The sequence below is a fragment of the Grammomys surdaster genome, unplaced genomic scaffold (assembly GCF_004785775.1).
Source record: "Grammomys surdaster isolate TR1022 unplaced genomic scaffold, NIH_TR_1.0 224, whole genome shotgun sequence".
Lineage (NCBI taxonomy): Eukaryota > Metazoa > Chordata > Mammalia > Rodentia > Muridae > Grammomys > Grammomys surdaster.
The window spans coordinates 2355123-2373296 of record NW_021604669.1 but is presented as its reverse complement, the minus strand read 5'-3'; the positions used below and the strand labels follow the sequence as shown (position 1 = coordinate 2373296).

At 46.1% G+C, this 18174-nt stretch overlaps 1 protein-coding gene across 1 annotated transcript in view; it reads right to left on the bottom strand.

Moving 5' to 3' along the window:
- Positions 1-16147, bottom strand: part of Kcnk9 (potassium two pore domain channel subfamily K member 9) — a 33325-nt gene extending 17178 nt beyond the window's left edge. The window contains exon 1 of the mRNA XM_028773296.1: positions 15865-16147. Within this exon, the coding sequence (XP_028629129.1) occupies positions 15865-16147 (283 nt within the window). The remainder of the gene's footprint in view (positions 1-15864) is intronic.
- Positions 16148-18174: the final 2027 nt, after the last annotated feature.

Sequence of the window (18174 nt, the reverse complement as noted above, 5' to 3'; positions counted from 1 at the left end):
AGAGAGAGAGAACAAGAGAGAGAGAACAAGAGAGAGAGAACAAGAGAGAGAGAGAACAAGAGAGAGAGAACAAGAGAGAGAGAACAAGAGAGAGAGAGAGAGAGAACAAGGGAGAGAGAGAGAGAAGTCCCAATGCAATGACAGGGTCTCCTGAGTGTGGGAGAAGGGAAGCCTCTTCAGCTAGGAACATCAGGGACCAAAGGGAGCACAGAGCTCCCTTCTAATGTATGGAGAGGGCAAAATCCTGGCACTAATGGCAATTGCCACCTGTAGGAAGGAGAAACCATTTGGAGGGAAATGGGTGCTTAGCATACTGCTTTATAAAGAAATACTGCTGGGCTCAGGGCAGGTGCTTAAGAGGATGGAAACAATAATATCCTGTTAGCTTTTGAGTCCTCTCCTGAGGGATGCGGTACAGAACAGATGTCTACAGAACAGGAGGAAAAGAAATCAGCCAGAAAGAGGTTCACCCACCCCTCACCTCCCCCTTCTACTCTCAAGTACTCTCTGCCACCAGCTTCCTCCTGATCACCCTCCTCCCCTCTACTCTAAGAAGTGCTCCCTGGATGCCAGCTAACTCTTGCTCACACCTCCCCTCCACTCATGAAAGTGCTCCCCTGCCAGCACCTATTTTGGCTCTATCATTTATTCTCTCTTTCATGGGGTTCCTGAGGATATCTTGAGATAGCAAAACAGCAGCTGGTGGCTTTTGCCTTTGGGAGCATTCCCTAAGGCTCCATCATCAGTCATCACATTTAATAGTCAAACCTGTGTCCAGACTCATTTCATAATCAGAGTCTAAAGCTCAAAGTGAGAAAGTAGATGTGGCCATATGACCCACTTCTAACCTATGGGATATAGAAAAAATATTAGGTAGAACTTTTGGAAAGGTGTTAGGATAATTTGGCTAAAATAACCCTTCTGGCATTTACCATCCTTCCTGCCTTGAACAACAATGTGCTCGGAATAGGAACATGTCAGGGAAGATGAAGTAGAAATATCAAAGGAGCTTAAGCCCCAAATAATCCTGTGCAGTGCGCCCTGAAGACTGATATGAACATCACTCACCTGGGTACTCCAAGGCCTCTGCTGCTTCTGCATAGCCTGGGCTCATCGTAGTCTTCATCCATGTTCCACGTATGAATGCAATGGCAATCAGTGAAGCCACAAGACTACATACCTGTGCAGCTCAGTATCATTTGTTCCTAGTGATGGCACCTAGAGCATTTGTTTCCCTTTTGCCCCTTCTATCCAAGAAAATGTGAACTCTTATCACATCCCTACAGGGGTGAGTATACATAGATACCCAGATTTTCACACTGACTTTTCACCTATATTTGTATCTTTTGTTCCAAGTCATGTCAAAATCTTCCTAGAAGAAAAAGTGTAAAAATAAGCTAAAAACATTAACATTTACATAACAAGTGCTAATGAAAGAACACAGACTCCAGAATCATCAGGACAGAAAGGGAGGTTCAGACGAAAAGCATCACACATAATAAAGAATCTTGTTCAGCCCTTCTATACTTAGAGAAGGGAGGAGATGTCAGGAGCATCCCTGATTACACACTGAAGGCCTAAAATCAGCCATAGGCCTAAAATCAGCAATAGGCCTGTCATACATGTATACTAACACCAAGTCTTGGGTCTCTGTGGAAAAACATTGAAACAGATGGCTACAAGCTATTGTAAACAGGCAGCTTTCGTGGAAATTTACCAGCCTGAGTAGTCATAGACCTTGTAAATAGGTAGCCTTGGCAGACAATACCAACTTAGATAAGGACAAGTGAGTCATAGGCAGAGTCATAGTGACCTGTCCCCTGAACCTACACCCAGCCTATACCCGGTTCTGAAAGATATCTGTATTCCCCCTGAACACCCACACTCCAGTGTTATCCCCTTCCCCACGTCCTGCCTTTCTGTGTTTATAACTCCTGTGTGAATGAATTACAATTTGAAAAATAAATAAATAAATTATATAAAAAAAAGAATCTTGTTGCCTCTACCAAGAAAAAAGTCACAAACATGAACCTCTATGCATCTAACCACATAGTTTCATAGCACAAAAATACAAAGTTTGCCCTACTCAAGGAGACAGTGAGAAACCTCAATAACAAAGCATTCCAGTGGAGCATCCTCAGAGTCAAGCAGACTTAATAATAGCAATAAACAGACTATAAAGCAAGGAACACACATTGAAGTATCCAAGGAGCCAAGTAACTAGGGTGTGTGAGTGATGGGACCTAAAGTATAGTGCTCCTGGGAGAGTAGTGAGTCTACAGAACACATGAGCCAGTTAGACATACGATAGCCTGAGACACTGTGTGCTAAACTGAGTGTGTGTAATCCAATAATCTTTTCCAACTCTTGAGAAAGAAAACATGCATGAGTTCAAATTAATAGAAATGTATAGAACTTTACATACAATGGAGAAATAAATGTTCTTTTCAAGTAGTTGTAGAACTCAGCAAAAGATAAATTTTTAGCAACAATGAAAAACCACCAAGATTTAGAATACAGAAACTATGAATTTGAAATGTGCTTATAGACTATGACCCACAGAACATGTTAGCTGTTTTAAGTGTTTAAAATGCAAATAAAAAATAAATCCAACTATCCCAAATACCTTATCAGCCATTTTGTAATTATTAGTCTCTGTATTTTATAAATGACAAAGGCCAAAACACAGAGAGGTCAAATCTCATGCCCAAGGTTGCTCAACAACCAACAACCTATGGCAATCAGCTTCAAAGCTCATGATTCTAATCTCTCTGCTAAAAAGCTTTCATGTGCATGCATATTGTATGACTTTAAAACTCACACTTAACTCTTGAATTAAAAAGACAAACTCATAAAGAATTTATAAATACTTAATTATAAGACTAAAAATCATATTTGAAAATCATCTGCAGATCATTAGTCATAATAAAAACACCCATTTGCAAATTCTTTACAAATAATAGATGATAGGATGCAGCCAAAGTGGCAAGCAGAGGACAATACATAGCCCTTTGTAATTTAAGGAAAAGAAAAGGGCCTATCCTTGAAGCTAGAGGGAAAAATAAAACTAAATAAAGTAAAATAAGTGTTTATAAATAGGAAAGCAAATATCAAGGCAACCTACTGTAATAAAATCAATAGATGTTGTTAGCTAATGCTTCATATTTTTGAACAATGTAAGAGCCAAATAAAACACATATGTCAGTCAGAGCTTTTGAGCTAGATAGCTGAGCTGGAAGACATAAACTGAAGCTCTGCAGGTATCTGCTTATCCAGGCTTCCTAATTTACAAAGACAATTACTATTTTCTCAATTCAGTTTCTTGGACTCTATGTTATAAGCAGATGTGTACAATTACTGGCTGATTCTAGAAGCACACATGGACAATACCAAAAGGGGGAATGTGGAAAAGTTAGAGTATTTTTGTATATTTTGTAAAACTTCTCTACCATCACTTACTACTTCTCCTTCCAAATGATGAGATGTTCATTTTGTAACCCAATACACACTAGCTTCCACTTGTTTTGTGTTTAGGTTCCCCTGGCCTGAACATAGTCCCCAACAAAGACCTTACTAACTTTCTCAGCAGCCAGAATTTCTCATCATCCAGGTGTTGTCAGAAAAGCGCTTATCTCCAGGACCTTCCACCATGGATATCTCTTTAAACCAGCCTCCTGAGCCCCATTACATCCTTACTTTAGGACTCCATGCTCAGCTTTCACTGCCCTGTCCTATATCAGCTGCCATCATATCCCACCCAGAATCAACTATAAGGAAGTGACCAATACCACCCCAGTTTGTGAGGGAAACTGACTGGGTACACCTGGGACTTACTAAATGAGGAAGTGAATGAAAAGATCAAAGTGGACAGAGTGATTGAATGGTGATGGAGGAATGAATACATGGAGAGCTAAGTGATACAGAGGGGCATGTTAGATGAGTGACAGGTGCCTGAAAGCATGATACCATGGCAAATGAGGGAAGGAATGACATGAAAGAACTTAGTAATTTAGTGACAGATACAGTGGATGGTGAGTGTAGAATAGACCTTGAATACAAAGGAGACTTGGAGAAGACATGGCAGGTATTTGAACGACAGAATAATCCAAAAGCAGATAAGTGAAATGTGCAATTGTGATATAATGGCTGGTGCAAGCGAGGCGTGAGTAACATTATAGTAGAGAGTGGGTGAAGATAAGGTGACACAAAGATGCACAGGAAAAACAAATGGCCGGGTTGAGGGGGAATAAGGAAAACACTTGAGACTTAGTGATACATGTATGAAGGAGAGAGAGAGAGACAAGAAGGTAGGAGGATGAATACATTTACAAACACAACAGCAAATGTGGAAATGAAGGAGATGAAAATAGTGATGGATTCAATGTCAGATGCTTGAGATAATGACAGGTGACTAGAGGGATGAACACTGGTGTAATGGTGGAGTAAGGAAAGGGTGGCGGGTATACTGACAACCCCGTGATATATTGGCAGAGGAGAAATGAATGGCAAAGGCAGAGAAAACTCGGTGAGGCCATGAAGAGGATGAATGGATGGTGGGTATAGGAAGACTTAGTGGTGCCCTGATGGGTAGGGAGTAGGGGCAGATGTTGAGAGTGTAAAAGACTGTGGTGTGCAATGTCAGAAAGTAGAATGAGCCACAGACTTAAGGACTGGGTAAAACAAGACACAAGGATGATGAGTGTATATAGAATTTAGTGACACTGGGCCCATTGGAGAAATGAATAGTACATGGATGAAGAAATGAATGAGGCAAAGTCATAGAGGAGAATAAAAGACTAGTGTGTGCATGGTGGAGTGTTATTGTAAATGGAATGATGAATGGGTAGTGCACAGAAGACTGGTATAACAGAGGAAGGACTGACTTACAGGTGCATAGAGGACTAGGTGAGACAATAGCAGATGGAGGATGAGATATGGTGGAAGGTTGGAGAAAGGATGCTGTGCCCAGACAGAAATGATATAAGCAGATGAGAAATGACTGACTCATCCATATCTGTACATCTACAGAAATGAAAATGGATGATAAAATACAATCATGGATGGAAAAATGAATAACAGATGCATGTATAATTGAGTAACAGGCATTGGTGGTGCATGCCTTTAATCCTAGCATTTGGGAGACAGAGGCAAGTGGATCTCCATGTGTTTGAGGCCAGCCTGGTCCACAGAATGAGTTCCAGGACAGCCCAGGCTACACAGAGAACCCCTGTCTCAAAAAAAGAGTTGATCAACATTCTGGAAAGTGATAAGTGACAACAGGTGTATTGAGTATAGTGTGATACAAGGAATAATGGGGAAACTGTGACAGTTGAGTGGAAGAGTCAGTGACACATTAACAAGTGGAGAAAGGATCATAAGCAAGTGTGTGGCTAAATGATGCAATGGCTGATGCGTAATGAATTATGGTTACATGGAGAACCATGTAACAAATCAGTCCATGAGAAAATGAATAGCAGGTACACAGAGAACTGAATGATGTAATGATATATAGGGGAATTATTGACAGGAGCATAGAAGATGGAGTGCAATCCTTGGTTCTTAGAATGAGTGACAGGTTCATGGAGAACTGAGTGACATAACGATATATAGGGGAATGAACAAGAGGCACATGGAGGGAAGAGTGGCAAGCACATGGAGAACTAATGAGATGCTGGCGAGGACAATAAATGACTGGCAGGAGTGAGTGTATAGTGTGATGTATGTGGGAAATGAAGAGACAGTGCATGGATGACTGACTGATTTCACGGTGTATAGGATAATTAATGCGAGCTGTGTGGAGGACTGAACGAGATTGTGATGTTTGGAATGAGTGATGTCACAGCATATGGGGAGATAGAAGATGGGTACAATAAGGACTGAGCGATGCAGTAGTTTTAGTGACAGAACATGGGGCACCAGGGGATGGCATGGTCCATAGGGAAATGAATGGGGGAGGGCGTGGAGGACTAAATGATCCAATGATTCTCAGGGGGATGAGAGACAGTTCTCAGGAGAACCAAATAAAGAAGGACTTCATGATGTTATGATGCTTAGGAGGATGAGTGACAGGTGTAAGGTGGAGTGAGGGATTGATGGTATATAGTGGAGTGGATGGCCTGTGCCCTGAAGAATGAGTGATATGGTGCATCTGGGAACAGATGAGAGGCACACAGAGGATTAAATGGTGTAATAGTTCATAGCAGATGCACTCCTAGGAGTGGATTATACACTAGTAGATAGCAGAAGGACAGGATGTGTGGGAGTGAAATATAGGAAGTGTAGAGAAGTGAACGGTAGGTAGCTGGACAACTGAGTAACACAATGGGGGGGGGGGTAACAGAAAGAGGGACAGGTTTGGATGACAAAATGGCAGGAAGGGAATGAATAATGGGTGAATAATTGAGCATGAAAGCTCAATGGCACTGTGGTAGACAGGAAACACGTGACAGGTATAGGAAGAACTGGATGGGACAATTGCGAATGGAGAACAAAAAGACAGGTGGGAGGAGGAACTACCTGGGCCCTGGAAGATGGAGAATGAATGGCGAGCACTTAAAGAAATGAACCAGACAATGGCAGGAGGGAGAGTGGCTGTCAGGTAGGCAAGAACTGAACAATTCATGTGATGAGGGATTGAATGGTGGAGTTAGAGAGATGCTGACACTGGTTTAGAGGGAGTCCATGGAGGCTGGAGGGGTTTAGGTTCTGACAGAAAATGAATAGCAAGAGAATGGAAGAGTGCATGGTGCAGAGGTAAATGAGGAAATGAATAAGAGTGAGTTGGAGAGCTGAGAGTTACAGTGACAGATGGGGGTGAGTGACAGATAGCTGGAAGTTCAAGTGACACAATAAAAGATGAGGAGATGGATAACCAGTCTATGGGTGACTGAGAGGATGGTGGGCAAGGAAATGGGTGATATGTGTGGAGAACTAAGTTAGAATGGGAGGTGGGAGTATGGACATTTCCCAGACACATGAGTGTTGATATCTCAGTGGGAAACTATATGAGATTATGGAAAGCTAAGACAATGGTAGGTAGGGGGTATGTGGAGAACTTAGTCATGCTATGACAGGATAGGGGATGAATGACAAGTGGGTAGAGGACTGAATGACGAGATGCTAGCTGGATGTTTGAGTGACAGTTGTGGGGAAGACTGCGCAAAATAAGTATGCAAGGAGGAGATAGTTGAAGAGATAATGGTAGGGAGGAAGAGGAATGGAAAGTTGATAGAGATAAAGAAGTGGATGGCAGATGCAGGGAGCACCAAGTGATGTGGTAGTGAAGAAGGGGCACTAAGTGAATGGGCATGTACACGGCATGTGGGTGGAGGGACCAAATGCTCCAGCAATGGGACAAGAGTGAGTGGCAGTTCTGTGACGGACCACATGACATGATCATAATGTAGAGGCATGGACAAGAGGTGCACAGTAACTGAGTGATAGTTACAGCGTCAGGTTCAGGAGTGAATGACAGAAGAACGGAGGCTCAAGTGACACAGTGACAGATGTGTGACGGAATCGAATGTGTCTAAAACTGGTGCAATGGTTGACAAAGGGGGAGGATGGCAGATGTGCAGTAGACTGAGCAATGCAAGGGTGGCAACGGATGACAGGTTATGTAGGACAAAGCAACACCTCGTGTCAGATAGAGGAGTTTCATGGAAGAATGGTGATATGAGAGTGGGTGGGACAGTAAGAAGGGCTTGAGGAGCAGTGAATCTTCACTGGTCCAAGCTAATAAGAAATGAAGGGCAGGCGCATGTAGGACTGAGCAATACTGTGGCTGGTGGGGGAATGAATGACAGGTTCACAGAGAAGGAGTGACATGGTGTCCGATGCTGAGTGACACATGCAAGAACCACGGTGTGCATCCATTGAAGAAGTTGGATGGTAGGTGAGTGGTGCGATGTTAGCTGATGGAATGGCTGTCCAAGTCCATGGAGGGCTGGGTGATGACCGGCTAAGGAGGAATGAATGATGTATGAGTAGGAATGACAGTGTTGGGTGGGTGAGACAATGAATGACAAGGTCCACAGAAGATTAAAAGATACAATGGTGGATGACAGAATGATTGAGTGGCTATGAGGTTACAAAGTGAATGAGTACATGTGTGCATAGGTATGGCTAGGTAGAGGTAGTAAGTACATGGGCAACCATTACTAAGATAGAACATTCTAGAACCTACCATAGAACATTCACCTCCTGCTCCTACTCTTCCCTCTCTGGTCTTCCTAGGTTACATGAGCCAGAACAGTGCAAGTGAATGTGGCAGGTGCCGGGGTGGGGGTGGGGGGTCCTTGCCTCTCATCTAATTCTTGTTTCAGAGCACCAGGGTGTCTCTGCACAGTTAGAGAGAAGTGTCTGTGATGCTATCCCAAATCAACAGCCCTATTCCCTGTTTCCTCCATGGCACCTGTAAGCAGGATGCTTGCTAGGGGGCCTTGAGCTGAGTGAGGATGGCTAGGGCTAGGACTAGAAAGGATCCAGGGAAGCAGAGCTGTCAATAGACATCGCCTGCATCCTCAGCATGATAACTGCTAGCCACCTAGATATGGAGAACTCAGAAACCTCTTGGTCTCAGTGTTACTCATCATCTGGGTTTGGCTAAGCAGGCTCCTTAAATAGTGAAGTGGGGCACACAGGCCCACCATGACCCTTGGGATGACTTCCCAGCCATAGCCGGCAGTACAGAGGCCCTATTTACATTATGGTCTTCTATGCCATCTCCTTTAGTGTCCATTGCCTTATCTGCCTCAGTTTCCGTATCTGTCAAGCAGAGCAGTGTTCTCACCAATTCTTGGGTAGAAGGATGGAGGGGGGGAGAGATCAAGCTTCATAATTTTTCAGGCATCAGCCTGTCCCATTGGTCCTCCTTCAGCTTTGCAGTCCTTTGTGGGATGCCTACTCTATGCTAGGCTCAATGCTGGACACTGTAGGTTCAGGGAACAAAGGCAGTTTAGACCTAAGGTAGAATGAACAGAATCCACAAAGCTGAGATTGACTGGAGAAGAGGAGGTCAAGGGTGGAGCTTGAAGAACTAGGTTGAATAAGGATGGTGTGTGTGTGTGTGTGTGTGTGTGTGTGTGTGTGTGTGTGTGTTTGTGTAAAGATGTTGTGTTCGAGTGAATATGCATGTGTGTGTAAGGATGCTTTATGTGAATGAGTGTACAGATGTGTACGGATTCTGGGCATGTGTGCATGACCATAGCATGCATGTGTGCACAAGTACATGCAAACATGTATGTAAGATGTACTTGTGTATGAGTGTGTATGTATGCAAGAAAGGATGCTATGCATGTGTGTGCTTATGTATAAGCATGTTGTGTGTGAGTGTGCATGTGTATTCATGTGTGTATAAGGATGCCATGTATGAGAAAGTGTGCATGTGTGTATGTGTGCACAAGTACACACACGTGTGTGTAAGGATGCTGTGCTTGTGTTTATGAGTATGCATGTATATAAGGATTCTGTGAATGCATCTATGAGTGTTCATGTGTGTATGAATGCACGAGAGCATGCACACATGTTTGTAAGATGTGCTTGTGTGTGTGAGTGTGTATGCATGTGTAAAAGGATGTTATGTATGTGTATGCATGTATATAAGCATGATGTGTGTGAGTGATGTGTATGTAAAGATGCCATGTATGAGTGAGTATGCAAATGTGTATGTGTGCACAAGTACACATGTGTGTGTAAGGATGCTGTGCTTGTGTGTATGAGTATGTATGTATGTAAGGATTCTATGAATGCATCTATGAGTGTTCATGTGTGTATGAATGCACAAGAGCATTCACACATGGTGTAAGATGTTGTGCTTGTGTGTATGAGTGTGTATGTGTGTGAGAAAGGATGTGATACATGTGTGTGCATGTGTATAAGCATGATGTGTGAGTGAGTGTGCATGTGTGTGTAAAGATATAGTGTATGATGAGTGTGCAGATGTGTATGTGTGCACAAGTACATACACACATGTGTAAGAATGTGCTATGTTTGTGTGTATGAGTGTCTAAGGATTCTGTGAATGTCATGTGTGTCTAAGGAATCTGTGAATGCATCCATGAGTGTTTGTGTGTTTGAGTGCACAAGAGCATGCACATATGTGTAAGATGTTGTGCTTGTGTGTGTGTGTATGTGTGTAAAAGGGTGCTATGCATGTGTGTGTATGTGTATAAGCATGATGTGTGTGCATGAGTGTGCATGTGTATGTAAGGATGCATATGAGTGAGTGTGCATGTATGTATGTGTGTACAAGTACATTCACACATGTGTGTAAGGATGCTGTGCTTATGTGTATGTATGTGTGTGTAAAAAGATGTTGTACATGTGTGTGCACAAGAAATGCTATATGTGAGTGTGCATGTGTGTGTAAGAATTCTGTGAATGCATCCATGAGTACACAAGAGCATGCACACATGTGTGTGAGATGTTGTGCTTATGTGTGTGAGTGTATATGTGCTTGGGTAAAAAGATGCTATGCATGTGTGTGTCTATGCATAAGGATGCTGTGTGTGTGTATGCATGTGTGTGCACACATGTGTGAGGATGCCATGTATGAGTGAGTGTGCATGTGTGTATAAGGATTCTGTGCATGTGTGAATGAATATGCATCTGTATATGTGTGCACAAGTACATGCACACGTGTTAAAGAATGCTGTTCATTTGTGTGTGTGTGTGTGTACATGCACATGTGTGTAAGAATGCTGTGTGTGAGTGTGCATGTGTGTAAAGATTTGGTGAATGAATCCATGAGTGTATTATGTGTGTGTGAGTACATAAGTGAATGTTCACATGTGTGTGGATGCCCTCTGTGAATGAGTGTGCATGTGTGTAAGGATTCTCTGCATGTGTGAATGAATGTGGATGTGTGGATGTGTGCACAAATGCATGCACACATGTGTATAAGGATGCTGTTCGTGTGTGTGTGTGTGTGTGTGAAAGGATACTGTGCATGTGTATATGCATGTGTGTATAAGAATGCTAGGTGTGAGTATGCATGTGTGTGCTTATGTGCATAAGGCTGCTGTATGTGAGTACACATGTGTGTTAGGATTCAGTGCATGCATGCATGCATAAGTGTGTATGGTTGCAGAAGTGTATGCACTCATTTGTGTAAGGATGCTTGCTGTGCTTGTGTATGAGTATGTATGTGTGTGTAAAGGATGCTGTGTATGGGTGTGTATGCATGTGTGTGTAAAGATGCTGTGTGTGAGTGAGTATGCATGTGTGTAAGGATTCTGGGTATGTGGACATGAGTGTCCATGTGCATGTGTGTATTAGTACAGAAGTGCATGCACACACGTGTGTGTAAGGATGCTATTCTTGTGTATGTGAGTGTGTATGTGAAAGAGTGCTATGCATGTGTGTGTGTGTGTGTGCATGTATGTATAAGGATGCTGTGTGCGTGTGTGTGTGCAGGAGCATGTGTGCATATGTCTGGGGAAGGAGAGGGCTAGCCTGGTGGATGGCACAGGACAGGTAAAGGCTCTCACTGAACTTAGCTGTGCCTGATTCACACTGGAATTACAACCAACTATCTGGGCTTCCAGCACCTTCTGTGGCAGCCAGACTTTATCTTGTCATCTATACTGTCCACGGTCTCAAAGTAGGCAGCACAAGCAAATCAGGGCAGATGCTTGACATGACTGTGGATCGTGACCATCTCCAAACCTGTGATGAATGCTGTCCATTTTGTGAAAAATCTGTTCAGTGATCTGCTTCTGACTTGGGAAGGAAGGAGTTTGATGTCTGTCTAGAACAGGGCAGGACCCCTAGGGATTCTCTCAGCAGGCCCCACCTCTGTCTGTAGACCCCAATCCTAAACCTTCACTCCTAAGACAGCAACCTCAGTTTCAGATGGACTCAGAGAGTCTGGAAATTGTGTGCTTCTTCCCTATTCCTCAAAACTGTAGCTAGAGAGAAAAACCCACAAGACCACCCTTCTTCCCCCATGGTAAACCAGCCTTTAAATTGTCCACCACAGCTTGGCAGATGTCATCTGGTATCTTTCTTTTTAATGATCCTAAAGGTAACCAACCTGGATCACAGATGTTAGACAGTAAAAAACAGTGTGATGAAAATCCCATCTCTGGTACATTCTGCAAAGAGGCTGACTGTGAGACAGTTTTAGCTTGAACTTCCCACTGTGGGAGGTGATAAGTTTATACCAGTCATATATTATGCAAGCTCCAATACCTCATCCCCAAGCAGAAAAATATCTAATAAATCCCCTGTACCCATGCATACTCCACTCAGCACCGTCTACTTCCCCCACTTGCCTAGGCACCCACTGCACAGCCAATCAGATCAGTGGGCTACAAGAAAGGTTTGAAACCAACCAGTAAAACTCCATTCAGGAGAGCTGCAAGTGACAGCAACATGAGAGCAACATGAAAAGGCAGTCGTCATGCCCAGGACTCCCAGAGAGCTAAGGCTGGAGTTGACATAATGGTTCAAAGTCATTCATGAAAGCATAGTTAACGGATTCAGAATAAAGTGCTAATTATACATATTTTGAAACTCCATTCCAAAGAGTGAGTTAACAACTGCTTCTGAGAAGCAATGTTCATTAAGCAGCTCCAGGGGCTCCTGCCACAACCAGAGTCTTGGGTGCAAAGTTGATGTGTACACACCCAAGAAATCAGTCAAAGTTAGGCAAAAAGGGATAGCTGAGAAGGTGAGGCTCACTTGCTGATATTATTGTCCAATAAAAGACAGTTCCTATGATGACATGGCTTGGGCTGCTTTTTATCCTAGGCCTAAAAGCACTTTCACTTGTACTTATATTTTAAAAAGAAAAGAAACAAAATTAATTGCAAAGGTGTTTTATTTCCTATAGATCTGAGTACTTCTGCTGAACAGTTCTCTAACCAGACACCATGAGACTCAGTCAGCCAAAAACAGGAGTACAGATGTGGCATCTACTAAGTGCTTCAATGTACAGGGTTGTCAAGTGATTCTACATGCCCACAGCTGAGGCTAAAAGGCAGCCTGTCAAGTGGTAATTATATAATAGCCCTTCTACAGGTGGGGAAACTGAGGCTGGAAATCAGAAAATGGCATCACTGTAGTCTTCCTGCATGGAAAGCTCTAGATTCCAATCTTCCCACTCAAGCTCAGCTGCCTTAGGACGTGTGTGTATGTGTGTGTGTGTGTGTGTGTGTGCATATGTGTGTTTGTGTGTGCATGTGTGTATGTGTGCTTGCATGTGTGCATTAAAGTATATGTGTGTGTCTCTGTGTGTGCCTATGCATGTATATGTGTATGCATGAGTGTATCTATGAGTATGTATGTATGACTGTGTGTGCCGGCATGTGTGTAAATGTGAATGCAAGTGGCTATGTATATGTACATATGTGTATATGCGTGTATATGCATGTGTATGACTATGCACGTGTATGCGCATGCATATGTGTATATATGAATGTATATGTATGCTTATGTGTCTGCCTACATGTGTGTAAATGTGTATGCAAGTAAGTATGTGTATGTATATATGTATATATGTATGTATGTTTGTATACCTATGCATGTGTATCTGCATGCATATGACTGTATATATGCATGTATATATATGTCTGTGTGTCTGCCAACATGTGCGTTTGCATATATGTAAACGTGCATGCAAGTGGGTATGTTTATGTATGTATGTGTGTATGTATATGTGCATGTGTATATATGCATATGTATGCATATGAGTGTGTATATATGTGAATACATACATATGTGCATGTATGTGAGAGTATGTCTGTCTGTGCATGTGTGTAAATGTATGTATGAACACATATGAACATGCATGAGCATGTGGATGTACATATGTGCATGTGCGTGCACATGTGAGCATGTACATGTGTGTGTTCAACCTTTCCAAAAAATCAGTAGAAAATCCAATAAAAGACATTTTAAAAAATCATCATTTTTCTCTTTCTCATGTGGCCCTGATCCTGTACTCATGACAGCACCCTTCTCCAGGGGCTAAGACAACAGTTGTATTTGCTCCTCTTCTATCGACACCATTTTCTCTGGAGTTTCAAACATTAGAAATTTATGTCCAGAACTGCCAATCATATCAATGAAGGAAGCATACCTTAGTGAATGCTACCTCAAGCTCAGCTACATTTTTTTTAAGAAATACTGCAACATGACTATGCTTGTTTTTAACCCCCGCCCCCTCACAGTCTCACCCACCTCTTGGGACCAGTAAACAGTTTTCTGTGGTGATTTCACTACAGGGAACTAACCAGAAAACCACAGTCCCTATTCCAGACCTAGATCACAAAAGGCGCCTTTTAGGGGACCTTGAGATTTCTCCCCTCTCTCTGTGTCACAGGCAATATTCTTGCCTTCCAGAAAATATACCTGTCCCCAGAACACATCTGTATGTATGTCACCACCACAGCTCAAAAACAGAAATGACGCAGTGACCACTGGTCTCTCCTCCAACCTGGAAATGGCACAGGGTGGGAGGTGGGAACTTTGGGGCCAGCAGGGACAACATCTCCTTTATGTTATATGAATAACATAAAGGTGACGTCTTTTCCCCCAGATATGAAAACTTATTACACTGATTTAGTGCATATTTAAATAAAGCAACTCTCAAAAAGTCTTTTGAAACAAGACGGAAAGATAGGCTGTCCCTGGCTGGTGATTCTTGTTGCATATGGCAGGCACCCTCAAATCCTGTGTACTCCCCTGCCCCAACAGCACAAAGCTTTTCAGAGCCCCCCCCCAAAAAAGTTAATTTTTAATTTAAAATGCTTGGAAAAATAGAGGGGGGAGTCCAGGAAAGGAAATAAGTGAAGAGGGTTTTTTTTAAAAAAAAAAAATCAGGACACGGGGGCAAAAAAGACCACCTTCGAGTCCACATTCTGATTGTCACAGGTCCAAAAAGATGGACCAAGGCATTGTGCCATGACAGGGCAAGTGGCCAGCCAGAGACACCATTCTGCCTCCTACCAGAAAGGCATCTACCGCATCCCCGGGGAAACAGTCTGACATTCCCATTCCCACAGGTTTCCGTGTGCAAAGCTAGGGGTGTCTCCCAACCACCAGCTTCAGTGAGAATGCAGTCATAGGGATCCATCAGAGATTCATCTGTGTGTGTGGGGGGGGGGGGGGAATCTACATACAGGCATCTTGTACAAGATGGACTCTTTCCCAGAATGGGTTAAACTCCCCCAGTTTTCAAACAACATCCAGACTCCTCTGATCCAGTAGCAGCCCACAAGGGCAAACAAGCACTGCCCCATTCAACCCACCAGGACCGCATTGCAGGTCACCTGCTGCCACCCCCATCCCAACCATAGAAGAGAAAACTCTTCTCCCAGGACCTAACACTCTCCACAACCCCAAAGAAGGATATTGGGTGCGGAAATCTTGGTTCTCAAAAGATCCCCAGGTGCGGAAGGATCAGTACCACCCCTTCCTGTAGCCCCATAAGCAACCTCCTGTCACCTTGATGTCCTGCCAGCTTTGTCCCAAATTCCCCAAAAGATAGTAAGTTTAAGGCTTGGAACCCACTCAGGGAAGCGCAGCCAGCACAGGGGCGTTAGGTGGGTGGGTGTTCGGCTGTGGGATTATTCTTAGTGCTCCAGCTCCACTCTTCGCAAAAGTGGCACCTCCACCCTCAAGACAACAGCACTGACTCGGAGTTCACAAGCCTGGCCCAAACACCAGAGCAGTCTGGGGCACCAGATAGGATGCCCTAGAAGAGTGAGGTCATGCTCCTGGGGGATGAGACACTGAAATGGGGTCTGTCTTGAACCTGGGGAGCCCCACCCCCACCCGAGCCTTGCTCCGTGTGCGATACCTCTCCTGGACCCCTCCCGTGTCTCCCACGAGCCTGGTGGCGACACACCCACCCCTTACCGATAGTTGTGATGACAGTGATGGCGAAGTAGAAGGACCCGGCGAATTTCCACTGGACACCAGCGCGGTGGGGCTCAGACTGCAGGATTACCAGCTCGAGCTGCTGGTAGTCATCGGAGCTGATGTTGTACTTGCCTCTCAGACGGACTTCTTCGGCTTTAAGTTTCTCCTCCTCGCGCATCTCATGGTCTGACTCGAGGGCGTCGAACACCGCGGCACCCACCAGCAGGTAGGTGAAGGTACAGGCAATCAAGGACAGGGTACGCACGTTCTGCCGCTTCATAGCCGCGAAGAAGGAGATGCTAAAGGGGAGCTGAACCAGACCTCGAGAATCCCAATGCAGCGCCGCACTAACCAAGCCTCCCCTACGATGGAGTCGAAGTTGCAAGCGGTGGTAGCAGCAGATGCCACAGCTGATGTTGGAAATTTCGACCTCATCTTGGGGGTCCTCACTCTCACGAACTTCACCACTTGAAGGCTGAGGAGCCTCCCCGGATGCTGCAGGCTGCTGGGACACAACGACCTCAATGGGGTCCCCGGACTCTGCGGATTCTGCGGGACCAGCGGACGCCCCGGGCTCGGCAGGCTCGGCTGACTCTGCGGGCGCAGCGGGTTCCACGGGCGCAGCGGGTTCCGCGGGCGCAGCGGGTTCCGCGGGCGCAGCGGGTTCTGCGGGCGCAGCGGGCTCCGCGGGCGCAGCGGGTTCCACGGGCGCAGCGGGTTCTGCGGGAGGAGCGGATTCCGCGGGCGCAGCGGGTTCCGCAGGCACAGCGGGTTCTTCGGGAGCACCCAGTGCAACGGATTCCGCGTACACAGGGGGGTCCGCGGGCGTGGTGATCACCACCGGGGTGCGCGAGATGGTGGACATGTTGATGACATTGCTATGGCGCGGAGGCCAGCGATCCTGGACCCGGGACACCCTATGCCAGGCCTGGGTCAAGCGGTTTGCCCCACTGCGGATGGTCGAGCGGATGGATGGCCCAAGCTCGTTCCGCGCTGGCTGCCTGGTCCTCTGCACCTGGCCCCTCGAGCCTGCGGGCTCGGCTGGGGCAGGATCGGCAGCCGGGACAGAGGGAGACCCTGGGAGGGGTTCCCCATCCCTGATGCGTTCCCCGGTTAGCGGGGCCCAGCTAATCGCCTCCAGTGTGGCGGTTGCCCCGCGGGGACCTGCTTCTCCCTCTAGCTTTCTTCACCCCCTTGGGTTGGGGGAAATAGAAAGTTTGCTAAGTGAAGGAGTCTCTAGAATCCCTCCAAGCAGGGAGAAAGTCTATCTAGCAGGGGCAACGGGCGAGGAAACCCGATGCCCCAAGATCCGAACGCCCCGTGCCCACCTGGGCGCGCGGGGCACGCGGGGTGCCCACCGCGCGAGAGCCGATCTGCGAAGTTTGTTCCGCTCAGCCTCTGAAGCTCAGGAACACGACGAAGCCGAAGACAGGAGCCGCGACGGAGCTACCTCGGGGACGAAGAGGGAACTGAGCGGCGGTAGCCGGCCAGCCAGCTCCTCGCCGGGTGGCGGGCGAGGTGGCGGCGGCGGCGGGAGGGGTCCCGCAGCCCTGGAGGAACTGAAGGGTAGGGATGGGGACAGGCAAAGGCGCATCAGCTGCCAGAGGATTCTGAGACTCTGGCGTCCAGGAGTCCGGAGAGGCAGCCGCCGCTCTGGTCTGCCTGAGGCGCTGTGCGTGCGCGCCGGAGGGAGCCCGAGTGTATGTATTCGCGGGTGTGCGTGCGCGCGTGTTTGCGTTTGACGGCCCCGCTCCGGCGGGAGGGACGAGGGGGGGCAGGCTACTCCGAGGACCGGCTTCCCTCCCTCCTCTCTTTTCTCCCTCCCTCCCTCCCTCCTGCAGCCTCTGGGTCGCGCCACCTCCCGCCTGGTCCCCAGCCAGCTGGTGAGGCGGCAGTGGCAGAGCTCTTGCAGCAGACCCAGTGCTGCGCAGGGTGCACACGAAGGAGCCCAGGAGTGATGGCCAGAGAGAGAGAGGGAGAGGGGTAGAACTAGGTACCTGCTAGGGTGCGGGGATGGGAACCCAGCCGCTAGGAGGTTTGGGGTGGTGATGGGGTGGCTTCTTTCTGAAAAAGTACCGCTCCCCTAAGAGGGCACACAACCTTGGCAAAGTGGAGAGTTTGAGGGTCCTGCAGCTGGGGGTGAGAAACGAATTCGGCCAGTGGAGGCCGATTAACCTCTTATCAGAAAAACCAAAAACCAAAACGAGAGAGTTGGGAATAGAACGGGAAGGGCTATGAGCACTCGAGAGTGCGATAGCAGTGGTCACACGCTCCCCCTCTTAACACACACACACACACATACACACA